Below are 17,730 nucleotides of genomic sequence, written 5' to 3'. Positions count from 1 at the left end.
TAATTCTGATTTCAAAACTTGAACTGACTTCTCATCCATCCCAATTGCCATCAAGGCCAGGTACCTGTGACAGATCAAGCTTGATTTTAGTTAAGAACGTGATATTATTGTTAAGACAAGATTTGCTAAGTGGGATAGGGCAGGATTTGGATTCTGACTGCAACTTTTGGCAATTCACTTCACCTAAGTCTTGGTTTTCCCATCGGTAAAAAGTGGATAATTCTTCCCTTCTACATTTGCAGAAGATGATGTATTTAGTCTACACACACGTACTGAAGAACTACTATGTGCTGTGAATAAAAAATACATCTCCTTACCTCTGTTTCAGACATGAATCAAACAATCATACAGATATTTTATTATAAATCATGAGAAGTTTGTAGGGAACTGTGAAAGCATAATTACGGACATCTGGCCTGGTTAGAGGAGACAGGGTTGATCTCAAGGATGAGTAGGAAAGAAGGAGGAGGGAACTATCATACATGGGCCCTGTGGTGGGAAAGAACAGACATGTTCCACTTTGGCTGAGATGCAAGGTTGGAGAGGTCTGCAAGGTTTTATTATTATCCTAGGATTCCTGGAAAGCTCCTCGGATTTAATAAGGGTAGTGACACGATCAGGTTTCAACTTTAAGAAGCTCACTCTAGGCTGGGGGTGGAGGCTTATGTCTATAATGCTAGCACTCTGGGAGGCTGATACCCAAGGATCATTTGAGCTCAGGAGTTCAAGAACAGCCTGAGTAAGTGTGATACCTCATCTCTACTAAAAATAGAAAAATAAATTATCTAGGGGTCATGATGGACGCCTGTAGTCCCACCTCCTGGAGAGGGTGAGGCAGGAGGATTGCTAGAGCCCAGGAGTTTGAGGTTGCTGTGAGCTACAATAACATTTACTCTACCCAGAATGACAGAGCAAGACTCTGTCTGAAACAAACAAACCAACCAACCCCACCTCACTCCAGCTGTAGTACTGAGAAATGCAAGAGTAATGAGATGAGAGATCCCCAGGGTGGTGGTAAGATGTGGGGATAAGAGAGCTCTAGGAACTTAATTTATACGTAGGACTAATGATCCCCAGTTTCCAGGTAAGAAAACAGAAGCCAGTCAGAAAGGTTAATTAACATGCAAAGTTTACACACCTAGTATATGGCAGAGCCCATTTTCCTAATCATAACTCAACTTTCCTCAGGCTACTAGGGACTATCATTGTCACAGCTCAATGTTTCTCTAGATGTTCTGGGCCAGGACCAAGGCCCAAACAGTCCTCCTGATGTGGACTTTATAGGTAATTTACTCCCCCAACCTGGATTCCCATTGACTTGCCTGGCAACAGTGTTGTTGATGAAGACCAGAGGTAGGAGGTAGGGGAAGCAGCAGTTTTACACAACTGTCAACGGAGCAGCCTCCTCACACAGAAACAGATCCAGAATTTTCCTGGGAAACAACATCCTGAGGTCAGCTGAGTCTGAAAAATATAGTCCCTATTGCCCATGAATTAATAAGAAATAAATCAACCAGTTACTGAATGCTTACTGTATACTCAGAGCAAATGCATTATTTATTACACATGTCAGCCCTGGAGGCCATTAAACAAGGGAGTCCAAAGGCCCTTAATTCCCACATAGGGAACTTGAGGCCTCCTGGAGAGGAAGGAGCTTGCTTAAAGTCATACGGTGAGTTACTACCCACAGAGACAGATGGAACCCGAGGATACGTGTTCATGGCCAAAGCACTTACTACGGCACCAAGATGAAAGGAGTTAAGGACAGTTGAGAGAGGCTGGATATAATGGCTAAGTCCTGGATCAAAACACTTTCCGGGCCTGCTCCCTGAGCAGATACTCCCTTAGCATTTCTTTCTCATCTGAAGGTCCAAAAAACTCAGGCCTAAAGTGTCTTAGCTTCTTTCCTCTGTGCGACTATAAAGTGGCTGGCATTTTGCAAAGGGGAAGGGTTCCTCAGAGAAAAAGTCGGGCACTGCCCGCCCCTGCGAGTCCTGTGGAACCTCAGCTCTCACCTTCTCCCCCTCTGGCTGCCCGGCTGGTTCCACGCCGCAAACCCGTCACCGGGTTGCTGGGGAACCAAGCGCCGCCGCTCGGTTGCTAAGGGGAAGTCTGGAGGCAGACATCCTGGGTGAAAGTTGACGGGTCACGTGACCACGCCTCTGGGCGGGGAAACCCTCTCACCACCAGCGAGCCGTGGGGAAAACAAAGGTTTATCCAATCAGCACTTTCTATGGGCGGGGACCTTCCGACATCCTTCTGTTCTCCACCTCCCTGTTTGAATGATTGACTCTCCTTTTTGTCCAATAATAGTAAGGATCCTCCAGGCTGACCAATATATAGACAGATCCAAATACAGACTCTGGCCTTTGGAGGCGGGCTAGGGGAGGTGCCGCTACACCTGACAGGGACTCCGATGACCTATCTCTCTCCTCGGCCCAATCGGATGCTGCGGGTGGGTGGGGCTTTGCTGAGGGAAAGGCCAATTTCAGGAGTTCTGTGCAGGTGCTGCCCAATAGAGACGCGACAAGGGGGTGGGTTCAAGGCCCGGCGCTCTCTTTCCCGAGGGTGGGGCCAGGGCAAGTGTCAGTCAGGTCTGGAGCGCGGCTGGGGACAGCGAAGACCGAGGCACCAGACAGGGGACCTGGGCTGCTGCGTGTTGTCAGCCCAAGATGGAGTTCCTCCTGGGGAACCCGTTCAGCACCCCAGTGGGGCAGTGCCTTGGTAAGGCCGTGCGTGGGGCGGGCGGCTGGGCCACAGCGGCAGCTGACAGGGCTGGTGAGGACTGTGGGCCTCTGCTGGGCGCCGGTGCCACCTCACGGGCGGGCCAGGCATCCGTGTCATAGGTCCTCTGCCCTCGCATCGGTGCCATCCTGCCAGGAGGCGCCCCTGAGGCCCAACTTGAACTCAGAGATGCGCTGACCTTACCGACCCATCAGGGACCAGCCCTTCTTGTGTCTCCTTGAGGTGGTGCCAGCTGCTAATCTGCTTACCCCTTGCCTATTGGGAGATGCTACCTCTTGTGCCTTTATTGAACCTGGCAGTTTCACTACCATGGCCCCCAGGACCCAGGTTTCCCAGACACTTTGTGGGATGTCACCTCTTTCTCCCTCCATTCTTGTCGGTCTTCAGTACCAACAGCCCTCAGACTGAGCACCCTCCCAGAAAATGCCCCCTGCTCCAGGACTTGCTAATTTGAGCTGCAACTCAGGCTGTAGGAGGGACTGGAGTGGGAGGAGGGGCTCTTCAAGGGTGATTATCTTGGCAGGGGGATAGCATGCCTGCGATGCCTCCCAGAAAAGAAGGGAGGCTGTGTTCTTTAATGATAAGAGCTGTGGACTGGGAATCAGGAAACCTGGACTCCAGGAGTGACTTTGTCAGTGACTGTCCCATGACCTTGTGCTTTTTCTGGTTTAAAGTTCTCTCCTATGGGTCAAACGAGGTGTTTGGAGGTGAGATGTGGTAGGTCCCTTCAAATTCTCAAGTTTTGATATTCCCCGTGGTTGTCTCTGTACATTAACTGCTGCAACCCCACCCAGAGTATTAAATTTGAGTGGTACCCAGCAGTATCTGCGAATCCTTGAGAAGGGACTGGGCAACCGGGAGTACCAGAGACAACCAGCATCCTGAATAGGGAAAGCCTGCAGTATGAGTGAGGGAGCATTGAAGTGGCCACCTTAGGAGATTTCCTTACTAAAAGAGCAACTTGCCTTTTCACCTCAGGCAGTGGCTTATGTCAAGTGATAAGTTAAGAATGCTGATTAGTTCCTTTAAAAACCAGGTTCCTCATGGTTGGTTGAAGGACTGGTAAAACATCTTTTATAAGCAGGGTCCTTTGGTGTTGTTATAGGCCTGACTGGTTTAGGCAGCAGCGATTTATACCCCGATTTGCTTGTGAATTTCCAGATTACTATTCAGCCATTAGTGTGGCCTGCAAAAATTATTGAGGTCTCTCCTGTTGGCTAACTGGCATTTAGGAGCCCCCTTTTTTCTTCTTGGTATAGTATCTTTTATAAGGGATAACGGGCACTGGGCCCCAAAAGAGGCCTTTTTTTCCTGCCTTTGTGACATTTTGTCCCCTGCTGCTCACTCAGGTGTCTGTCTGGATTTTTACCTCCTTTCTTCATTATTTCCTTTCCTACTTTCCTTAGGTGCTCTTTCACTCTAACTATGTTCCAAAAATGCATTTTTCAGCTGAGTATTGAATTCTCAGTTAACAGAGGGAGCTAGTACATTTGGGGTGTGTGTGTTATTTTCTTTTGTATTCCCTTTGTAATAGGAAGCTCCACACTTAGAAAAATAACAGGGTAGTTGACGAAGGGTAGAAGTCAAAGGGGACTTTAAAATATAAGGGTTGCAGGAACATATGCAAGTGAAAGAGCATGATACTTCTGTCAGGAAGACCTGAGTTGCTCATTCTTGGTTGTGTGATTCCAGAAAATTGTGTACCTCTTCTGAGCCTTAGTTTGTCTGTCTTCTGAGACACACACACACTCAGAAACACAGATGCATATTCACAGAGTAGTGTGGTTTAAATGAGATGATGTATGTAAAATAGCTTAGTATCTGGAACATAGTAGAAACTCAGTAAATTGTATTTGTCAGTGATAGTAACAGAATAATTAAGTTTAGGGTTGGATTTTATATTGTATCTAGGGAGGATATGTGAGACAACTGGCCCATCTGTGACCTGTGCAGGAAAAATCCCTTCCAGACCCTAGTGTCCACTATTGCTCATAAAAGACACTTGATCCAAAGATGGTGAGGGTTCCCCATTGCCGGGTAGCCAATGTCCAAGCAAGGCCTCAGTAAGTTCATATCAGTTCAGATAAATGATTATTGGAATGAGGTTCAGTGTATATTCTGTACTGTTTTGACAAGGTGTAAAAGTGATTTTGATGACATTTAGTGTTGTTACTATTGGTTAGTGGGCAACAAAGCTAATGATTAAAAACTGTAGTTATAGCTTGCACAAAGCAGTTCTACAGCCATCATTTCCTTTTTCTGTGAATAAATTTTATTGTCCTTCCCACTTTAGAGATGAGGAAACTGAGTCAAGGGAGTGATGAAATAACTGCTCATCTGGTAAGAGGCCTATCCCTGTCCTCAAGGAGTTGATGATTTCAGGAGAGGAAATAGAGATACATGAAGCACAATGAGTAGTGCAGATTTTTTTTTTTATTAAATCATAGCTGTGTACATTAATGCAGTTATGGGGTACAATGTGCTGGTTTTATATACAATTTGATTTTCATCAAACTGGTTAACATAGCGTTCATGGCATTATCTTAGTTATTGTGTTAAGACATTTATATTCTACACTTAGTAAGTTTCACATGTACTCTTGTCAGATGCTCCGTTGGTGTGGTCCCACCAATTACCCTCCCTCCACCCATCCTCCCCACTCCCCTCCCCTCCCTTTCCCCTTTCCCCATATTCTTGGGCTATAACTGGGTTATAGCTTTCATATGAAAGCTATAAATTAGTTTCATAGTAGGGCTGAGTACATTGGATACTTTTTCTTCCATCCTTGAGATACTTTGCTAAGAAGAATATGTAGGAGCAGTAGTGCAGATTTTAAGTGCTGAAAGAGTTTGAAAGCATTCAGAAGAGGCTGGGGTGTCAAGAACTGGCTTCTATGTGTCTGAGGGCTGTTCCTGAAGGAGGAATGGGAACTCCATAGGCAGAGAAGAGGATTCCTGGCAGAGGGGATCAGCACATCTGTGAGCTCCAGTCTGAGTGGAGCAGAGGTGGCTGTGGGGAGCAGTGGAAAGTAGGGTTTGGGGCATAGGATATAGCCCTGCTCTGGGGGGGGGGGCAGCATTGAAGACCTCATTCTCTAACTAGCTTCAACCTTTAGTCTCTTTGGACCTCATTTTTCCCCACTCATAAAATAACGCTCTCAACAGCTGTAGGGGGCCATATATAAATAATTATACTTAGTATTTTCTCTAATAGGCATTTATGAGTGCCTGTTGGGTGCCAGGCCTGAGTCACACTCTGGGGATACAGATATTATTATTGAGCTGTTCTTAGGGAGCCTTCAGTAGCAGTAACACACTCACAAAGCTGTCTTTGAGTCTGAGTGGCTGGTGAAGTGATAGTACTTGGTCTCAGGCCTGACCTCATGTGCATAGTCTAACCAGGTGCTGTTTAGTTGGACACCTAGTCCGCCTGTCCCCAGCTATTAGCTAAGACTCTAACACAGTTACTTGTGCACTTCCTGTATCAGTCCTGCACTGCACTCTGGAAAAGAATTCCTGAGCGCAAAGCCCATGGTTCAGAGAGAGCAAGCCGCTGAGGTGTGAGAGGCTAAGAAATGTGGAGGAAGTAAAGGTACTTACTTTTATTTCTTTATTTTTCTCTTCTGTGATAAGTTTCAAAAATGTTACTGTCTTGAAATTAGATATCATACATAGGACATTCCCGGAATCAGGTCCATGCTGCTCTTTATATATCTTCAGTTATCCTTGTGTTGGCTGCTAAAACCTTTCACAAAATCCTTTTCCAAGAGTAAAGTTTAGATCCATTTAGATTCAAAGATCAGTGAATAGTTAGTTAATTCTGACCAGCATATTGGGGGTGGAAGCAGCTATTCTCTTCATAGTTTTTTTTAATAAATAGGTAAGAAATTGATATTTTGTTGCATAGTTTTTGTTTGTAGATGAAGTGCTGTTGGAAGTAAACTCCTTAATAAGGAGAATACAAGTGTTTAACGCCACCTGGCTGTTTGTACCCAGGATCAATAGTTGTTCCTCAGATTGCTACAGCAGTTGGCAGTTTGCAAAGCCCTTTTGCTTCAATCATTTTATGTAATCTTTACAACCTTGTGAGATACACAAGAGACCTAGAAGGAACTTGGAATCATTTATGAAATATTATTACTTTTATTTTATTTATTATTTATTTATTTACTTATTTTTAAGACAGTCTCAAGCTGTAGCCCTAGGTAGAGTGCTGTGGCATCACAGCTCACAGCAACCTCAAACTCTTGGTCTTAAGCAATTCTCTTGCCTCAGCCTCCTGACTAGCTGAAACTACACATGTCCACCACAATACCTGGCTATTTTTAGGTTGTAGTTGTCATTGTTGTTTGGCAGGCCTGGGCTAGATTCAAACCCGCCAGTTCCAGTATATGTAGCTGGCGCCCTAGCCACTTGAGCTACAGGCGCCGAGACTATTATTACTTTTAGAGGGTAGGTCTCACTCTGTCACCTAGGCTAGAGTGCAATGGTAAGATCACTGCTCACTGTATGTAGAAACCTCAAAATACGGGGCTCACACAGTCCTCCAAACTCAGCCTCCTGCGTCTGAGTAGTTGGTGCTATAGTAGGGTGACCAGACGTCCCGCTTTTGGCGAGACAGCCCCACTTTTCAACAATTTGTCCCTTGTCCTGTGACGTTTTAAAAAAGTCCCGATTTTTGGAAAGAATGCACGAACGGGTGGGAGAATAAGAAGGGAATATACGGTTTTCGGCTACCATGTGGCTATTTCACCAGAATATGAGTTTTATATTATTTTTGTTAATTTTATAATGTTAAACTGTAATAACAAATAATTGCTGAGAAGTGATTATCGAGAACTGCTTATCAAAGTTTGCATTGTTGTCAGGCCCTGCCCTGCCCTGTCCCCTGACCTGCCCACCGCCCCCCCCCCATGTTGTCCTGCCTTACTGATGTTAAAATCTGGTCACCCTATGCTATAGGCATGTGCCACTGCAACCTGTGAAACTTATAATTATTAAGCACCTACTATATGTAGCATCTATACATGGAATCTCACCTGATCTTTACAACATTTATTATTTGGGTGTTATTGTCTCTGTATCACTTATAAGGAATAAGGCTATGAGAAGTTAAGAGATTTGTGCAAGGACAATGCTGGAGTTAGGCCAAGAATCCACTCCTGATCCAGCGCACACTCAGGCTTCCATGTATGTTATTACATCATGCCCTCAGAGCGCATGATTCAGTGTCATCAGAATCACCTGGAAGACCTGTGAAAACCTTTGTTAGTACTGGTCCTGCCCCAGGTTTCTGACTCCACTGGTCTGGGGTGGGAACGAGATTCTGCATTTCTAGCCAGTCCCTGGTGATACTGAGACTGTTGCTTCACTTTGAAAATCATTGCTCTAGATCAGTGATTCTTAACCTGTAAGTCATGACCCTTTTGTAACAATGAAAATACATCCTGCATATCAGATATTTACATTATGATTCATAACAGTAGCAAAATTACAGTTATGAAGTAGCAAGAAAAATAATTTTATGGTTGGGGGTCACCATAACATGAGGAACTGTATTAAAGGATGGAGGCATTAGGAAGGTTGAGAACCACTGCTCTAGATTAAATGTTCTACTTTAATCTTTTCTTTATCTTTCTTCAAACATTAAATGTGGGTTTTCTTGTGGATAGACTAAAAGTGTGATATTTAAAATTCATTCATTCATTCATTCAGTGACCCTGTCTTGACTGTCTGTATGAAGTTGGACAGTTAAGACTGAGAGCTCATTCTAGAAGAAGTGCTACATATCTCATTGCTGAATATCACTATGGTAACCTCTGAAGTGCTCTCCTTGCCCATCTGGTGACCATAGTGATTGATAATCAGCAATGAGGTATGCAGCACTTTTTCTATGATGAATTTGTGAACTTAATTGTCTGACCTTGCGTATACCAAGCTGAGTATTTACTAGTATTTTTAGTCTAGTAAAGAGGCAGACACAAATATCTAAATCAGATAAGACAGAAAGTGGTTGCAAGATTGGACAGATAAATGCAGTAAGGGAACAGAGGAGGGGAAGGGTCACCTCCAGTAGTAATAATAACAGCTGAAGGTTTTCATTTCTAAAGTTTAGTTTCGTATCAGTATGTGCCAAAAACCAAAGTGGCCCTCTGTGTACCTTATAGTCATTAAGTTACCGTTCTTAATGAGATGAGGACACTGAGGCAATGAGAAGGTATGGAACCTACCTAAGAGGTCTCACAACTCGAAGAAGGGAGCTGGAGCCTGGGCCCAGCATTCTGGTTCCTGCTGGTGTCCTGTCCACTGTGCTGCCCTCAGTAAGAGGGAGGTGAGGAGGAGGAAAGGGGAAACTTGGCTGTCTCTGAGGAGATAGTGGCTGCTGAGCAGGGCTTTGGTGAATGAGTAGGATTTGGTTCATGTGGAAATGGGAAAGAAACTCTTCTTCATAAAATCTTTTCCCAGGCTGATATCGTCAAGAGTTTTACCCACACTTTCTTCTTGAATTTTTTATCATTTCCTGTCTTAAATTTAAATCTTTTTTCCAGCAAGAGCCAGTTTTTAGAAGTGGTGAGAGGTGCAGGTCCACTTTTTGTCTTGTACATGTGGCTAACCTGTTCTCCCAGCACCATTTGTGAAATAGGGATTCTTTTCCCCAGTGTGTGCCTTTTATTTTTTTTTCTAGACAAACTCTCACTTTGTTCCCCTTGGTAGAGTGCCATGGCTTCATAGCTCCAGGGCTCAAGTGATCCTCTTGCCTCAGTCTCCTGAGTAGCTGGGACTGTAGGTGCCTATCACAACATCCGGCTATGTTTAGAGATGGGGTCTCGCTCTTGCTCAAGGTGGTCTCGAACGCCTCAGCTCAGATGATGCATCCACCTTGGCCTCCTAGACTGCTCAGATTACACAAGGTGTGAGCCACCACCCAGCCTGCCTAGTGTGTGCTTTTGTTTAGTTTATCAAAGATCAGATGGTGATATGTGGCTGGTTTCATCTCTATGTTCTCTGTCATGTTCCATAAATCTGTATCTCTATTTTTGTGCTAATGAATATATACCATGGAATACTATTCAGCCATAAGAAGATAGAGACTTTACATCTTTTAGACTAACCTGAATGGAGTTGAAGACTATTCTCCTTAGCAAAGTATCACAAGAATGAAAAAGCAAGTATCCAATGTACTTAATCCCAGTATGAAACCAATAGATAAACAACTACTTGCCCACACAAGAGAAAACACAAGTATATTCGGGGAGGAGGAAGAGGGAAGGGGAGCGGTGAGCTCTCACCTAAGGGGCACAATATAAGGGTCTGTAGCACACCCCCTGGGTGAGGGGCTCAACTACAACTTGGACTTTACCTAACAAATGTGAACAATGTGACCTAATCATTTGTACACTTATATCAATTTGAAATAAAAAAAAAATTGGGAAAAGAGACTCAGAGGCCTCTTTGGCAGAGACAATTTGAGCAAATGCTGAATGTTAAGGTGTAGGTGGGGATGATGGGATTGGTTCTATTTACCTGGCAAAGGGGTACGGTGCGAGGTGAGACTGGAAAGGTAGGATGAAACCTGACCATGGAACCATGGAAGGTTGCTTCATATGTGGGCCAAGTACTGTGCAGTTTTTTTTTTTTTTTTTTTTTTTTTGGCCAGGGTTTGAACCCACCACCTCTGGTATATGAGGCCAGTGCCCTACTCCTTAAGCTACAGGCACTGCCCTGTGGGCCAAGTACTTTAGACTCTTTTTTTCTGGAGGCACTGGGGAGCTATGAAAGATTTCTAGGGAGGGAAGTAGTATGGATATCCTTATGAAGGCATGGAGATTTCTCCTTGGCAGTCACCAAGAGATCATTTTTCTCTCCTAACCATCAAAGGCCTTATTTATGTAGAATCAGGCCGTGGTGGGGGGATTCCTACAAGGAACTCAGGCAGCTGTGGGTGCTGCTTCCTCCAAGGTTGGGGTAAGGGCACTCCCTACAAGCCCCTGTCAGAGACAGAAAGGCTCAACCAGGGCAAGTTGGTAGAGCATTAGGAAAAAATCTGGTGTTTTGAGAACATTTGTCCTTAATTGCCTGGACAGATTATAAAAACCCTGACGTCCAAAGTCACGGGGGGGAGTCAGCCTGCTCCTCGTCCTGCTGTTTATCATGCACTAGGACAGGAGGTGAGACACTTCCAGGGCTTTCTGAAGGAATAACATTGCTTAGAGGTGAGCTGTTTAGGATATCTCAAATTCTCATGTAATTATGCTTTTTAGAAAATAATGTGTAACCACATAGAAAATATGAAAAATATGGAAAAACACAAAGGAAAAAAATCCCCATAATGTGCTTCCTAACAAATTCATTAAGCTGCTTTTGATTTCACATAATAGAATAATTCTATATTTCATTCTCTGTTTTTCTCGTGTCTTGGAGATGCAACATTGTACAACCACTTTTGCATATTCTGTGTAATCTAGCTTTATTTATTTATTTTGACTGGAGATACTAGGTGAGAAAGGGGTGTAAATACAGTGTCCAGAGGAGCATCTGTTAAAGGTGCTAGGGATTGACCTAGCAGATACATCACCTAGAAACTTAGGTTAACCCAGTATTCTGAAAAGATATAAATATCCTTCAAATTGTTTCCGCTGACCTAGCTTGTTGTGGTTAGAAGGGAAGTCTTTTAAAAACCAGCCTCAGACTTGGTGCTTATTTTAATTTTAGTGTTCCCTCTAATCCTTCTGATCTAGATGTTCTCTTTGGTTTTCTCTGTACAGTCATCAGCCTCTACCTCTTCCTCCAGGCAGCCTTCCAAGACCACCCTGTTTATGTTAATAAATCTCCTCTGAACTGATAGTGCTTAGTATCATTCTTTGGCTCTTCCCTCACCTATAAAATAGAGAAGAATATTACTTGCCCTCCAGGTTTTTGTGAAGGTTAAATGAGGTGATATGTGTAAAATCCCTAGCACAGGGGGCAGCGCCTGTGGCTCAAAGGAGTAGGGTCCCGGCCCCATATGCTGGTTCTGTAACACACCCCCCCCCCCCCCCCGTTCTGTTTCTTGTTATTTATCTTGTCCTGTGTGTGTTGCTTTGTCTTCAGGGTAAGACTGGGGACTCCTCCAGGGTAGGATGTACACTCCCTGTTTCCTTGTGATCTTCACAGCACGTGGTAAACTCTACACGGTTACTCACTTCATTGGTTTCTTTCTGCCACCCTGCAGTTTTAGCATCTTTCTTTTTTTGTTGTTAAGTTTTTCAAGGCAGGGTCTTGCTCTGTTGCCCAGGTTAGAGTGCAGTGGTGTCATCACAGCTCACTGCAGATTCTAACTCCTAGGCTTAAGTGATCTTCCTGCTTCAGCCTCTTGAGTAGCTTGGACCACAGGCGTGTGCCACCATGTCTAGCTAATGTTTTTTTTTATTTGGAGTCATTCCCATCTTTGCCTCTCTACGTGCCCACCCTTGCCTGAGTCCAGTGGCTGTGCCAGGACTCAATTTACCAATCTGTCAACAGTCGTGGTGGGGGGAACACAAGAATCCTTGTGCTCTCATGCCTTACCGTGTGGATAAGGGAGCAAGTGAGCATGTAAAAGCAAAATGTGTTGTAGGTTATACTTTTTCCCATTCATCTTTTAGCCAGAACATCTAAAATGCCTTTTTACAAGAGCACCTGTTTCTATTTGTTCTTTCTTTTTACAAAATTGTGGTAAAATATACAGAAACATTTTTAAGTGCACAGTTCAGTGGCAGTAAATGCACTCACATTGTGGTGCAGCTGTTGCCACCACCATCCATCTCCAGAGCTCTTTTCATCTTGTAAAACTGAGACAACATCAGGTGGTGCCTATGGCTCAAAGGAGTAGGGCACTGGCCCCATATACCAGAGGTGGCAGGTTTAAATCCAGCCCCAGCCAAAAACTGAAAAAAAAAAAAAACAAAAAAAACTGAGACAACATCTCTTGTTTCCTCTCTCACCCCCACCTCTGGCAACCACCATTCTTTTTCTTTCTGTGGGTTTGACTACTCTAGGAACCTCATATAAATGGAATCATAAAGTATGTATCCTTTTGTGACTAATTTTACACACTATGTCTTCAAGTTTTATCTATATTGGAGCTCTTCAAAATGTTTTTCCTTTTTAAAGGCTGTATAATGCTGGGTGTGGTGGCTCACGCCTGTAATTTTAGCACTCTGGGAGGCTGAGGCTGGTGGATTGCTTGAGCTTGTGAGTTCAAGACCAGCTCTGAGCAAAAGCAAGACCCCATCCCTAAAAATAGCTGGGCATTGTGTTGGGTACCTGTAGCCCCAGCTACTTGGGAGGCTGAGGCAAGAGAATCACTTAAGCCCAAGAGTTTGAAGTTGCTGTGAGCTGTGACAGCATGGCACCTCTGGCAGCAGTGTCTCCTCTGGACACTGTATTTACACCCCTTTCTCACCTAGTATCTCCAGTCAAAATAAATAAATAAAGCTAGATTATACAGAATATGCAAAAGTGGTTGTACAATGTTGCATCTCCAAGACACGAGAAAAACAGAGAGTGAAATATAGAATTATTCTATTATGTGAAATCAAAATACCCAAGGTGAACAGCTTGAGGCTCTGTCTCAAAATAAATAAATAAATAAATAAAGGCTGTATAATATCCTGTATGTATTTGCTACATTTTGTTTGTCCATTCATCCGCGGGTGGTTGCTTGGGGTGCTTCTACTTTTTGGCTATTGTTTTTTTTTTTTTTTTGAGACAGAACCTCAAGCTATCCCCCTGGGCAGAGTGCCGTGGCACCACAGCTCACAGCAACCTCCAACTCCTGGGCTCAAGCGAGTCTCCTGCCTCAGCCTCCCAAGTAGCTGGGACCACAGGCGCCCGCCACACCACCTGGCTATTTTTTGGTTGCAGCTGTCATTGTTTGGCGGGCCGGGCTGGATTCGAACCTGCCACCTTAGGTGTATGTGGCTGGCACCTTAGCCACCCACTTGAGCCACAGGCACCAAGCCCTTTTTGGCTATTGTTAATAGTGCTGCGATGAACACAGATACACAGATATCTGTTGATGTCTCTGTTTTCAATTCTTTTGGGTCTATACCTAGAAATGGAAGTGCTAGATCATATGGCAGTTCTGTTTTCTGAGGAGCCATCATCCTATTTTTCAAGCTGCTATACCATTTTGTAGCCTTACTAGCCATGCACGAAGTTTCATTCCTCCACATCTTGCCAGCACTTGTTATTTTGTTGTTAGCCATCCTAATGGGTACGAAGCAGGCCTCACTTTGTTTCTGACACGCATCTCCCTCATATTAGTGATGTTAAGCAGCTTTCATAGGCTTATTGGCCATTTCTATATCTTCTTGAAGAACTGTTCAAATCCTTTGCCCAATTTTTAATCAGTTTGTTTTTTTGTTGTTTTAGAAGTTCTCTGTATGTTCTGATATTGATTTGCAAATATTTTCTCCCATTCTAGGTTGTCTTTTTTACTCTGTTTATAGTGTCCTTTGATGAACAAAAGTTTTAATTTTAAGTCTAGTTTCTCTATTTTTTTCTTTTTTTGCCTGTGCCTTTGGTGTTATGCCCTTAGGTTTCAGTACAGTCTAACACAATGCCTTGCACATAAGAAGGGTGATGCTGCTGGTACTGTCAGCAGGTCCAGGTTCATTACCTTACATGCATCATTTCCTTAAATTCCCATGTCAGCTCTGTAAGGCAGGTACTTGCATTTATATTGTATAAGACCAGGAAACTGAGGCTTAGAAGTGAAGTACCTTTCTCAAGGTCTGTGGATTACAGGTGGTGAGAACTTAGCAAATGTTTGTGGAATTAAGTGAACGAATACTTGAGTGAACCTGGTGGCTGAAAATCTAATAATAGCTGTCTTAAATCCAGACCTGCCTTAGTCTTATAAATTATTCATCCAGTTTCAGTCTTCCTAGTATAGTTCAGTGACAATGTCCTCCTCAACCCAAAAACTTTTCTAAGAATTTGGTTAAAGGACTGAGGTGCTTTCTTCCCACCTCAGTGAGTTTCTTCTTGATATTGGAAGACTGGGGGCGACACCTGTGGCTCAAAAGGGTAGGATGCTGGTCCCATATGCTGGAGGTGGTGGGTTCAAACCCAGCCCTGGCCAAAAAAAAATTTGATATTAGAAGACTGTATCTTTTACTTTCTCTCTGGATTTGCTGTAGAACTACAGTGTCAGAGGAAGAGAGGGAATTTAAGCAGATGCTAAGTTGACTAACTGATCATCTTGCTTTTCAGGCTTTACCAGCTGCTGTTTTAATCATTAATGAAGCACAACCCTTGTAGTCTGGGAGGCATGTCAAAAATTCTACTTTGGGTTTTGGTTTAAAATTGAACGTAATGGAGAGAGACTGAGTCTTTCATCTCAGAGAATTGGGCTGTAAGTGTTTGAGAACTAAGAACAAGAACAGGGCCCTGTAACAGGACATTGTTGTGGGTTTTTTTGTTTGTTTGTTTGTTTGGGATTTCTCAAAGGATAAATCTTGCAGGGTTCCGATATGTCATTAGTCAAAATGGGAACTGAGTGGGCGGTGCCTGTGGCTCAGTGGGTGGGGGCACCGAGGGTAGCAGTAGCGGGTTCAGGCCCGCCCGGCCAAGCTGCAACAAAGAAATAGCCAGGCTTCCTGGCATGCGCCTGTGGTTCCAGCTGCTCAGGAGGCTGAGAATCGCCTGGGCCCGGGAGTTGGAGGTTGCTGTGAGCTATGTGATGCCACAGCACTCTACCAAGGGCAATGAAGTAAGACTCTGTTTCTACTGAAGCTTTCTGAGAGTGAGAATCCCCGTGTTAACCCTGGAAGTTCTTAAACTAGAAATTCAAAGAATTTTAGGAGTCTTGCTGAAATGTCCTTTATGGCATTTGGTCTAACCTCTCGTTTTCACAGGTGGGGAAATAAGCCCAGAGAGGGTAGGCCTGTGCTGTTTTTACCTTGATAACACTTCTGACACCAAATGTGTGTTTTTCTGACACAAACTGGGTGTCCTACAGTTGAATTCGATTCTGACCCCAACTACCTGAAGATGATGCAGAGCCAGAGGTTAAGTGGCCAGTCCCACAAGACTGCCAGTTGTAAGTTTTCAGTTATTGTCTGTACTTCTGACCAACTAGCCATGAACTGCAGATTCCCATGATGCCTTCTTCATGTCCGATAATATTCTAGAACAGCTCACAAAAATTAGGAAAACACTTTACTTACATTTACATTGTTAAAGATACAATGCAGGAGCAGCCAAATGCATCAGGCAAGGTGTGAGGAAGCGGTGTGGAGCTTCCGCACCCACAACTGGGCCTGTCATCCTCCCAACAAACACTTCGTGTGTTTACCAGCCTAGAAGCTATCTGAGCCCCACCATTTATAGGTTTTTGTGTAGGTTTCATTGCATGACTTGATTGATCAAGTCATTGGCCACTGGTGATTAGCTCAACCTCCAGTCCCTGCCCTCCTTCTTGGAGGTTGGGTGAGATGGGGAGGAGGCTGGAATTTCCAACCTCCTAAACTGGCCTTGGTCTTTCTGGTGACCAGCCCCCATGCTAAAGCTATTTAGGGACATGCCTACCCACCAGTCATTTTATCAGCATACAAAAGACACTATTGTCAGGGTGGTGCCTGTGGCTCAAAGGAGTAGGGCGGTGGCCCCATATGCTGGAGGTGGCGGGTTCAAACCCAGCCCCAGCCAAAAACCTCAAAAAAAAAAAAAAAAAAGGAAAAAAAAAGACACTATTGTCACTCCTGAGATTCCGAGGATTTAAGGTACTGCATGTCATGAACCAAGAACTAGGGACAAAGACCAAATATGCTATTTCTTTTTTTTTTTATTTTTTTGAGACAGAGCCTCAAGCTGTCCCCCTGGGTAGAGTGCCGTGGCATCACAACTCACAGTAACCTCCAACTCCTGGGCTCAAGCGAGTCTCCTGCCTCAGTCTCCCAAGTAGCTGGGACCACAGGCGCCCACCACAACACCTGGCTATTTTTTGGTTGCAGCTGTCGTTGTTTGGCAGGCCTGGGGCTGGATTCGAACCTGCCATCTTAGGTGTATGTGGCTGGCGCCTTAGCCACTTGTGCTGAGCTGCTATTTCTTAATTGTGTCACAGTAAGAGCCTTGCCAAGGTCACACAGTGACTCAGTTTTATGACTCCTGCATGTCTGTCTCCTTGGCTCAGAGCCTCTTGCCAGTCATTTGGATGTCTGGATGTGGGCAAAGAGGGCAAGCCAGGCAGTAGGGCTGCCATTCGATGGAGGAGCAGCTCTTGACTCAGCCTCATGAAGGTAGATGCGTTTTTACTGTTTGAAAGTTAACGTCCTGGTTTAGATGAAGTGTTGTGACAGAGAACTCTTTAGCTCTTTTTTTTTTTTTTGAGATAGTCTCAAGTTGTCTCCCTGGGTAGAGTACCTTGGCGTCACAACTCGGCAACCTCCAACTCTTGGGCTTACGGGATTCTCTTGCCTCAGCCTCCCACGTAGCTGGGACTACAGGTGCCCACCACAACGCCTGGCTATTTTCTTTGTTGTTGTTGTTACAGTTGTCATCGTTGTTTTCACTGGCCCAACCGGATCTGAACCCACCAGCCTCAGTATATGTGACTGGTGCCCTACCCACTGAGCTACGGGTGCTGCCTAGCTCTATTTTTGATGGTTTATGAAATTAGTTTATAAAGTCACCTTCTGGTCTTCTATTTTATCTGCTTTTTCTGGCCCTGGTCTAGAACAGAGAAACTAATTCTGGACTAGGACTTGAGAGATCTGGGATGTTCACCACTGTGCTGCTGAATTGTGTGTGACTTTGGATAGGTCACATTCTGTCTGTTTACTCGTTTGAAGAGTGCAGTTTGCACAACAGGCTCTCTGAGCTCATTTTTCAGGCATAAAGTTTAAGGCCCAAATCTGAGTGCTTTTAGTTTTTATTAAGACTTTTCACTCTCTGTAGAAGATTCTACTTTGGCTCGGCGCCTATAGCTCAACCGGCTAAGGCGCCAGCCACGTACACCTAA

General features: G+C 44.3%; 1 protein-coding gene across 3 annotated transcripts in view; it reads left to right on the top strand.

Annotated features, from left to right (window-relative positions):
- Window positions 1-2,523: 2,523 nt before the first annotated feature.
- TOM1L2 (target of myb1 like 2 membrane trafficking protein) overlaps window positions 2,524-17,730 on the top strand; it is a 137,519-nt gene continuing 122,312 nt past the window's right edge. For 2 of the 3 annotated variants that reach the window (XM_023514005.1, XM_003791034.3), the window contains exon 1: window positions 2,524-2,724. In XM_023514005.1, coding sequence (XP_023369773.1) covers window positions 2,673-2,724 — 52 coding nt within the window. In that variant the 5' untranslated portion in view covers window positions 2,524-2,672. The remainder of the gene's footprint in view (window positions 2,725-17,730) is intronic. The other variant, XM_003791035.3, reaches the window with a different exon arrangement.

This window comes from Otolemur garnettii, unplaced genomic scaffold (assembly GCF_000181295.1).
Source record: "Otolemur garnettii isolate 467f Iridium unplaced genomic scaffold, OtoGar3 scaffold00046, whole genome shotgun sequence".
Lineage (NCBI taxonomy): Eukaryota > Metazoa > Chordata > Mammalia > Primates > Galagidae > Otolemur > Otolemur garnettii.
The sequence above is the reverse complement of the archived record's forward strand: the minus strand, read 5'-3'. Positions and strand labels throughout refer to the sequence as shown.